Source organism: Sorex araneus, chromosome 1 (assembly GCF_027595985.1).
Source record: "Sorex araneus isolate mSorAra2 chromosome 1, mSorAra2.pri, whole genome shotgun sequence".
In the NCBI taxonomy this organism is placed as follows: Eukaryota; Metazoa; Chordata; class Mammalia; order Eulipotyphla; family Soricidae; genus Sorex; species Sorex araneus.
Window position 1 is genome coordinate 196,780,749 of NC_073302.1, and position 9,898 is coordinate 196,790,646.

Here is a 9,898-nt window from a genome sequence, read left to right on the forward strand (position 1 = left end):
TCCCATTCCGTTACTTTATATTCTATAAATGAGTGCAGTCCTTCTATGTCTGTCCCTCTCTTTCTGACTCAAATAATGAACTCTTGCTGGTTTTGTTTTTTTTTTCTTTTTGGGTCTCACCCGGCGATGCACAGGGGTTACTCCTGGCTTTGCACTCAGGAGTTACTCCCGGCGGTGCTCAGGGGACCATATAGGATGCTGGGGATTGAACCCGGGTCGGCCGCGTGCAAGGCAAACACCCTACCCGCTGTGCTATCACTCTAGCCCCTCTTGCTGGTTTTAGTCAGCTTAATCAGTGGCTGAATAAACAGCAGTACTCCTACATTAAAAATTAAAATAAGAATGATGATGATGATGTACTCTTCGGGCTCTTGCTTTTCCTCCAAACTTTAAGGTGGTGGCTAGGTGCTGGTGAAGCTGTCATGGGCTGACTGCCCCCCTCTGGGTCCACAGAAGCACCCCAGACAGGCTCTATTTCCTGCTGCCAGCCCCATTCTGCTCACCCCCTCTCCTGCCCCAGAAAGGTCTGGTGGGGGAGCTAGGAGGGACCCCACTCCTCCCTCCCCCTCCTCCTCTTCCTCCTCTTCCTTCTCACCTCTTCCTTCTCCTCCTCTTCCTCCTCCCTCCTCACACCCGGGGCATCTCCCAGCTAGTGTTGCTCCTTCACCCTAGACCCAGAACTGGGGAAAGTGTCAGATGAGGGTCTCATTGCAGGGGCTCAAAGCCAAGCAATGCCAAGTGAGCCTGGGCTACTAGGGCCACTCCCCAGCCCTGCTCTCGGGTCCACCTGGCCAGCGTCTGCAGGGCCAGACCTTCTGCAGGGGCCCAGGCTGGACAGCGGGGAGCAGCACTCAGCCCCCAAGGGTGCTGTCAGGAAGCTGCCGAACTAAAAGGACGCGCGTGCACCTCCTGTCCCCCGTGGGCACAGACCCTGACTTCACCCCCGGGCCGGCACATGTGGCAGAGGTGGACCTGCTGGTCAGCAGCCCGGCCTGGGGAAAGGCCGGCCCAGGGGGCCCTGGCGGGTGTCAGGTGCTTTTCGGGGCTCCTGAACCGCGGCAGGAAAGCCGCCTCTGCCCAGTCCTGTCCAAGCCCACCTGGACACTCTGCGGCAGCTGAGCTGGGCGCTACTCAGACCGGCCAGAAGGGGGCGCCACCACAGGGCGGGATTCTCGGAGGTGGGTCACAGCCCGGAAACGCGGACCCGGGACCCGGGATCCCCGCGGGCGGGAAGGGGGCGGGCCGAGCCGGGCCGAGGCGGAGGATGCAGGCGGCGGTGCTGGGCGTCTGGGCCCTGCTGCTGGCGGCCGAGCAGAGCGCGCGTGAGTGGACAGCCCCTCCACACCACCGGCAGCCGTCCGAGTCCGGGACGCGAGCCCCCATGCACGGTCTCCCGGGCGCCCCCAGAATGCTCCGTCTCTCCCATTTCCCCCTGAATGCTCCGCCTCCCACGCCCCCCCCCCCCAGCCCGTGCAGATGCGCCCGGGTCTTGTGGCCCCCCACCTGCACTGACCTCCAGAGGCCGAACAGCCAGGCGCGGCGCTCCCCCACCTGCCCTGGCCTCCGTGCGGGTCCCCCGGGGGCAGGGTGGACCGCCCCGCCTGTGACTCCAGCCCTGGCTTTCCCGCCGGCAGGCGCAAGATGGCAACAGGGTTTAGCGCCTTTCGCGTTTGAATCTGTAACCCTTTCCACGCCGGCTGGATCTCAGGGATCTGATCCGGGCGGCGCCCTGTGCAGACGCGGCTCCCCACCCCCCACCCCTGGGCTTCCAGCAGGCACGGGGACCCAGACAGGCTCAGATCCAGACCCCCACACACACCTGCCGGGCCAGCCCTGGGCCACCCTGGGCCTTTGCAAGCACCCACCAGGCAAGTGTCCCGGCACCTTGGCCCTCAGGTGGCCGCAGAGGGGACAGTGGAGGGGGCACTCGCTTCAGCACTGTCCCCGGGCCCTAGGGGACAGGCCCCATCCCCACAGTGCTCCCAGGGCCAGGTGCCGTGGGGCCCTGGGCAGGACACGGTTGCCCCGTCCTGCCTCTCTAGCCCCTCTCTAGCCCTCTGTCAGCCCTAGGGGACCCTGGGCACGGCCCTGCAGTCAGCCCGCCCTCTGCTCCCCCAGGACTCTGCAGCCCCATCTACTACTTCGCCACAGGCCGCTGTCTGTGGGGGTGGCTGGGCCTGGGCCTGCAGCTGCCCGGCCTGCTGGTCCAGGGCCTGAGCTACCTGTGGTTCCGGGAGGACCGAGACGGCCGCGGAGGCTGCGGGCTGCTGCTGCTGCTGCATCTGCTTCAGCTGGGCGTGTGGAAGCGGTGAGGACGGGCCCAGCCCCACAGACCACACACACATACACACACACATACACACACACACACACACACACACACACACACACACACACACACACACACACACACCCGACACAGACTGCACACATGCCCTGACGTGGGGAGCATGGTTGCAGGCGCAGCTGGGACCCTGGGGCAGGCGCCTGCCACGCGGCCCCGCACTGGGCCCTGGAGCCCAGCCGGCCCCTGAACACGTCCCTTTCCAGGCACTGGGATGCGGCGTGGACGCTTCTGTGCGGGGGCTGCGGGGGCCCAAGCCAGCTGCCACCGCTCCAGGGTGCCGCCCTGGGGACCCTGCGCCTGCTCGAGGCCCTGCTGCAGGCCACGCCGCACCTGCTGCTGCAGACCTACATCCTCCTCAGCCCGGGCCCCGGGGCCGTCGTGCCAGGTGAGGGGGAGAACGGGCAGAAGCCGCACCAGCTTTCCCCAGGGGCAGCGGGCCCTTGCCCAAACCCCATGGGCTGCAAGCTGCTTTGTCCAGGCACTGGGAGAAAGGGCCCCCGCGGGCTGGGAAGCAGGGGGGAGCTGGTGTCACGGGACCCCAGCTGCCCGCTCTCCGCCTGTGCAGACACGTGTGTGTGCGCGTGTGTTTGCTGTAGTTCCCCAGTGCCCTCTCCGCCCCACACAGACGTGTGTGTGTGTGTGTGTGCATGTTTGCTGTGTTTCCCAGCTGCTCTCTCTACTCCGTGCACACAAGTGTGTGTGTGTGTGTGTGTGTGTGTTTGTTGTACTTCCCCAGCTACCCTCTCCTCCCCATATAGACGTGGGTGTGTATGTGTGTATGTGTGTGTGTGCATGTTTGCTGTGGTTCCCAGCTGCTCTCTCCACTCCATGCAGACCCATGTGTGTGTGCACACATGATTGCTGTGGTTCCCAGCTTCCCTCTCTCCGCCCCATGCAGGCACAAGCATGCGTGTTGTTGCATGTCACACATCGGGGTGCTTGCTCGGGGCACCCTGTGATCGCTCCCACAGGCCCGACTCTGCTGACCCCTTCCTTGCAGGGGTGAGTGCCCTGTGTGCCTGGCTGTCGCTGTCCTGGACGCTGGCCTGCTACACACAGTGCCTGGGTGCCATGAGGCGGGGCGGCCCCCCGGCGCCCTGGGCGGCCCTGCTGTGCCAGTTGCTCTGGAGGATGGGCATGCTGGCCGCCCGCACCCTCAGCCTGGTTCTCTTCTGCAGAACTTACCGCCTCTGGGTGTTGGTTATCACAGGTGAGCTCAGCCCGGCCCTCCCCTCCCCTGCATGACCAAAATGGGCAGGACCCCATGCCCTATAGCCGCTGCTTGCCGCAGGGGTTGGCTGGGGGGTGGACTCAGGGACTTAGCCCCTCTGGCTGAGCTTGGGGCAGCAGGGGCCCTAGCAGGAAGGACCAGGAGGTGCTGGGCCGGGAGAACTGGCCGCATATTGCTCAGGGCCCTTCGGGTCTGTGGTGCTGGCCGGGACACAGAGGGAGGGCCCGGCCCAAAGGAGGATAGGGCAGAAGGCGCTCTGCCTGGGCCAGCCGCTCCCCCGCAAGCCCCAGCTCCCGCCTGCACCCGAGAGGCTTCTAGAAGCCAGCCTGGGGGCAGAGACTGCTCGGAGGGGACTCCCCTGGCCCAAAGCCCCGCAGGTTGGCCTCATGGGCGTGGCCAGGGGAGGACACAGCTCTCCCCAGGGCGAGGGCTAAGGTCCAAGGGCCAGGGGAGCCAGGCCGGTCAGGTGGGCTGGTGACTTCAGGGCTCAAGTCGCTCCCCTGCACACAGCTGACCCAGCTCCATCCCTGCCACTGCAGGTTCCCCAGCCTGGGGGCAGCTCAGGTGGCAGGTGTGGCCCAGCCCCCTGCACCCCTGGGAAAGCTCCAGGGAGATGCCCAGCCTGTGGGGCCGAGCCCAGGGTGCAGAGCAGGGTGGGAGCCAGCCCGAGGAGCACACAGCGCTGTGCCCCTCCCACCCCCCACGGTGGGACCCTCACTGGCTGCCGCCTCCCAGGTGCCCACTGGCTGGGCGTGACCTTCTGGCTGGTGGCACAGCAGAGTGACGTGGTGCACAGCACCTGCCACTGGAGGCTCTTCAACCTGCTCGTGGGCGCCGTGGGCGTCTTCTGCTACCTGAACTTCTGGGGCGGCCCCTCCGGACGCCGCGTGGCTGCCTTCTACACGGCAAGTGCCGCGGCCGGGCCTGCGTGTGGGGGGGGTAGTGTGTGTGTAGGGGGGATGAGTGTGTGTGTAGGGGAGTGTGTATGTGTGAGGGGGTGAGTGTGTGTGTAGGGGGGATGAATGTGTGTGTGAGGGGCTGAGTGTGTGTGTAGGGGGTGAGCGTGTGTGTGAGGGGGTGAGTGTGTGTGAGGGGGTGTTGAGGGATGAGTGTGGGGAGGGTGTGTGTGTAAGGGGGTGAGTGTGTATGAGGGGGTGAGTGTGTGGGGGGTGAGTGTATGTATGAAGGGGTCAGTGAGTGTGTGTATGTGAGGGGGTGAATGTGTGTGTAAGGCAGATGAGTGTGTGTGTGTGTGAGGAGGTGAGTGTGTGTATGTGAGGGGGTAAGTGTGAGTGTGAGTGATGCCGTGTGTAAGAGGCTGGAATGTGTGTGTCAGTGAGTGTGTGCGGCCTGTGAGTGTGCGAGGATATGAGAGTGAGCACTCAGGGGTGAGGGGCGCCTGGCTTAGGTCCCAGGCACTGGGGTGTGGGGGACCGGGGTTCCCCGTGGACTGGTGGGATTTGGGTTCCTGGGCACTGACCGGGCCACAGTTGGGGCGCTGGAAGGGGTGAGGGGAGGGTGACCCTCCTGTCCCGTGCTTGCAGGTGATGTCACTGGAGAACGTGGCCCTGCTCCTGCTGGCCACCAACCTCCTGCAGTGGCCACCATCGGGCAGTTTGTGGCCGGCCGTCAGCGCCTTGCTGGGGACCCTCATTGGTAAGAGGCAGGTCCAAGCTCGAGTCCGGATGGGCAGCTGGGCCCGAAGCAGCCCGTGGACTGGGGCAGGGGGCTGCCCCCACCGGGGGTCAGGGGCATCCTGTCCAGACCCCAGCCAGCCCTTGGCGAACCCCCAGGGGACAGTACCCACCGCCACCAGCCCCCTGCCCCATCCAAGGGCAGGAGGAAGAGGGGGCACGGAGGGGGCTGCAGGGAGGACCCCTCCCCCAAACCTGTCCCCAAAGAGACAAGAGCAGGGGAACTCGGGTCCCAGTGCTCACAGCAGTGGGCGCAGGACTCTGCCAAGGCTATAAGACTCAGGGCCAGGCCTACACTGCAGGGTCTGTCCAGTGGAGACTCCCCTCCGCTCCCGCTGGCCACCCTGGACTCAGCTTCTCTTAATCCCTGGCCATGATCCAAGCCAGGCAGCCCGTGGGCCTGGGCCTGCCCCTTTTCTCCCAAGTCAAACGCTTTCCCTGAGGTCATGGACCATTCTCCACATTACAGAGAAATCTCTGTGTTGGTCACAGTGTTTGAAAAAGTACAAAGAGGGGGCCAGAGCGATAGGACAGTGGGCAGGGCGGTGCATCAGACCCAGTCTCCATCCCCAGCATCCCACAGGGTCCCCCCGAGCCCACCAGGAGTGGGGCCTGAGCACAGAGCCAGGAGTCAGCCCTGAGCACAGCCAGGAGTCAGCCCTGAGCACAGAGCCAGGAGTCAGCCTTGAGCACAGCCAGGAGTCAGCCCTGAGCACAGAGCCAGGAGTCAGCCCTGAGCACAGCCAGGAGTCAGCCCTGAGCACAGAGCCAGGGGTGAGCCCCAAGCACAGAGCCAGGAGTGAGCGCTGAGCACAGCGCCGGGACTCAGCCCTGAGCACAGAGCTGGGAATGAGCCCCGAGCACTGCTGGTGTGGCCCAGAAATCAAAATAAACCTAGAGAGAAAAGCATAAAGGGCAGAGTGACAGCAGGATACCCTGCCATAACAGGGTCCGGGGGGTCGGAGGCCCCTGTAGGGAGGCCTATGAGGGTGGGAAGGCCCGTGTGGTGGGTCCAGAGAGGATTCACAGAGACTCAGTAGGGCCTGGACATGGGCAGGAGCTGTAGCCGCCGCCCCCACCCCAAGCTCTCGGGGCAAGAGGGCGGGGCCGGCACCCAGGTACTGGGCTCTGGGTGGGCAGCCGGGGCGGGCTCTCTGGCAGCGCTGCGGGGCTGCCTTGTCCCAGGGCCTGTCTGAGCCCGTGTGACCGTGTCCCCACGGTGCGGCGTGAGGACTCGGGGTACAGCCACAGGCCCCTGGGACCAGCCCAGGCGCCACACCTGTGTGGCCCTGCTGTGCCCCCTACACCGTGGGCGAGGCCCGGGACCCTTGTGAGACGGCAACCAGGCCTGGCACTGTGACCCGGCTCCCTCCCGCCGGCACTTACCCCCCCCCCCCCCCCGCACCCCACGCGTGCCGCTTCTCATGAAGCCCAGCGCTTCCACAGGAAGCTGGAGCGGCCGGCAGAGGCCACGGGAGCAGCGCCGAGCGGAGTCCACACTGCTGCTTACACGCAGAGGAAATGTCACGCATGGAAGCTCTGGCGGCTTCCCAAGGGCCCGGTGACCCCACGTGGGCCTGTGGTGACACTGGGCGTGTGTCCCCCCCTTCCCCTGCTGGCTGGCCATGGGCTTGTGCCCAAGGGACACTGATCCAGTCATTCGAAAGCCAAGTTAACATGTGTACCAAACAGACACACACGCATGACACTGCGTGCATGCAGACATAGATGTGATCGAGCAGACACGTTTGCACACACACGCTTCAGAGCTCTGGAGCTGATGGGCTCAGCGTTGCTGTGGTGTCTGGGTAGGAGCTGCTGCAGCCTCGGGCTCTGCTGCCCCTCCCACAGCTCCCGGGGGAGCGGGCGGCTCAGGCAGCCCCCGGCACACACAGGCACGCGCTGTCCGCCGTGACTGTGCACTGCCCCGAGAGGGTGATGACCGTCTCTCGTTCTCTCCTTCCAGGCGGTGTGGCGCTGGGCCTATACTACAGCTGGCTGCACCCGGAGTCCACAGCCATCCGGTCACGCTTCCTCAGGTCCCTCTGTGGCCGGGCGGGGGGTGACAGTGCGGATGGGGGTCCTTCTCGGGGCGGCCTGGGCGCCAACGTCAAGGACAGCCATGAGCCAGCGAGTGTGCAGAAGCCGCTGCCGGCCTCAGGCTGCCCCCACGGCTGGGCTGGGAGCCAGGTTTCCGGGGTACCCTCTGCCCCCCAACACCACTGGTTGCTGGTGAAGCTGGCGCTGAAGACAGGAAACCCAGCCCGGCTTGGGGCGGTGCTCGGAGGCCATCCTGCTGGCGGCTGCTGTCCTGCCACATGGCACAAAAGCCACCTCTCCCCCACAAAGAGGATGCCCCTGTCTTCCCAGCGAGCACCCCCGTCCTCACCCCCTGAGGACCTGGTGGCAGAGAGAGCAGCGGGCAGCCCACCAGAAGCCTCGAGTTATATCTCCTTTGTCAGCAATGATCGGCACAAAGGATCCACCTCAAGTCTGGAAGACAGTCCCTGTGGGGGCAAGGGTGGGCCCACTCTTTACTTCAGTGCCACGGCTGGAGGGACCACGCCTGACGGAACCGTGGCTGGTGGAACCATGGCTGACGGGACCACAGCTAAGGAGACCACAGCTAGCGGGACCACGGCTGGCGGGATCACAACTGGCAGGACCACGGCTGATGGGACCACGGCTGGCAAGACCACGGCTGGCGGGACCACGGCTGATGGGACCATGGCTGATGGAACCACAACTAATGGGACCACGGCTGGCGGGACCACGGCTGATGGGACCATGGCTGATGGAACCACAACTAATGGGACCACGGCTGGCGGGACCATCACAGATGATGCCATGGCTAAGAGGACAAAAGCTCATGGGGCCACGCCCTCACCCCGAGATGGACAGCTCATGAAACAGACCCCCCCCTCCAGAAAGAGGCTGGGGGATGGTGGCCAGGCCCAGCCGGCCCCCCACTCCTTTCCCGTGGCCATGGCCAGCATCAGCCCCATCCGCTGCCCGGCGAGCAGCTTGTGCCACGGCAGCTGCAGGGCACACTCAGAGCAAGGGGCGCAGCCAGGGGAACCCGCGGGGCACCTGAGTCCCCCGAGGGCATGGCCCGGGGTGAGCCTGAGGCCAGCAGATCAGCCATGCCTCACGTCCACCCCCAAACCTGAGTGCCCGCCCAGGGTGCACAGCCAGACAGAGGGGCAGACGGCCCAGGCAGATGCTGTGTGACCCACCCAGGGGCACCGGACATTCTCTGCAGCCCCCAAGCCCATGTCCCACCACAGTGCAGAAAAGACCCGTCAGCAGGGCGCCGTGTCCTGCACCAGCTCAGGGTCGGGGCCAACCCTGTGTGCCCCTCACCACCGTGGTTCTGGCTCTTGCTCAGAGAAAGTCCTTGGGTCAGGCTGTGGCTCTTTGGGTGACACCCACAGATGGAGCCCACAAACAAAGTCAAGAGAACAACATAAGGCTCTTTTGTGGGGCAGGAGGGAGTCAGGCCACACCCAGCATGGCTGGGGTGAGGGAGGGAGTCAGGCCACACCCAACATGGCTGACAGGGTGGGTGGGAGTCTGGCCACACCCAACATGGCTGACAGGGGTGGGTGGGAGTCTGGCCACACCCAGCAAGGCTGGGGCTGGAGCTTGAGAGATGCCAAGGGTGGAACCAGGATCAGCAAGTGCAAGGCCAGTACCATCCCTGCATCCTGTCTCTCCAACCAGAGAGCACTATGTTTCTGAGTACCCCGAGCTATCCCTGTGTCGGATGTGGACATCTCCCTCCCTGTGCATCCACTGGGGCATTTCAGCAGCACCTCAACCATGTTCAATTCCCCACTCCCCACTGGGGGCAGTGCCTGCTTCCAGCCCCTGCCCATTGCCCCCTCCCCATGGACAGAGGGACTGTCTGGGACCAGGTTGCCAGCCAGGAGAGCACCTATTTCTCCCCTCAGCGTCCCCCTCTCCCTTCCCTTGGTGTCCCTCTGCCCTACTGCCCCGTCAGGAATCCCACAGGGGCCGAGAGTTAGGGACCCCTGGGAAGTTGGGTAGGGAGGGGTCGCCTTCCCTGATGTCTGAGGCTCGGGACCCTCCACGCTGACTCCTTGGAGTACTAGGAAAGGCCTCTGTCCACTTCCAGCTACTGCTTCCACTAAGGGCAGCACTGACCTTCGTCTCCAACTCAGTCTGGGAAGTAGCCACGACTCCCAGTTGCCCCAGATGGAGGATTTTCTGTGGTACAAGACTGGCCAGCCAAGACCCAGAGTCCCGGGCCCATGGGGACAGCTGGTCACCACTAGCCCCTCACCTTGTCTGCTGTATAGAGCCAGAGTCTGGGAGGACACTGCAAGAGGACAGGGGTCCCCGTCTAAAGTCCCGGAGTCCAGGTGTCTCCTAACGTGAGTCCCTACCCCAAACCCCATCCCTCTGGGGCCCTGACAACCCGCACGGCGGGAAACATTTGCCAGGCCACACCAGGACTGTCTTGGGGGCGGCCTCAGCCATGGAAAGGTATCCGGAAATCCCGGGCTGACCACAGGCTCAGTGTCTGGTTCCCAGGGAATGCCAGAACCATCTCCCCCCAATGAGCAAGTGGGCCAGGCTGGGCAGGCAGAGGCGACTGGGCCC

At 64.7% G+C, this 9,898-nt stretch overlaps 1 protein-coding gene across 1 annotated transcript; it reads left to right on the forward strand.

Annotated features, from left to right (window-relative positions):
- Window positions 1-1,216: 1,216 nt before the first annotated feature.
- On the forward strand, window positions 1,217-8,870 carry XKR5 (XK related 5). The gene is made up of 7 exons (XM_055143525.1): window positions 1,217-1,322; window positions 2,119-2,308; window positions 2,551-2,732; window positions 3,348-3,557; window positions 4,314-4,483; window positions 5,123-5,234; window positions 7,239-8,870. The coding sequence occupies exons 1-7, from the start codon at window positions 1,265-1,267 to the stop codon at window positions 8,501-8,503; spliced, it is 2,187 nt and encodes a 728-aa protein (XP_054999500.1). The 5' UTR covers window positions 1,217-1,264; the 3' UTR covers window positions 8,504-8,870.
- The last annotated feature ends 1,028 nt before the right edge of the window (window positions 8,871-9,898 follow it).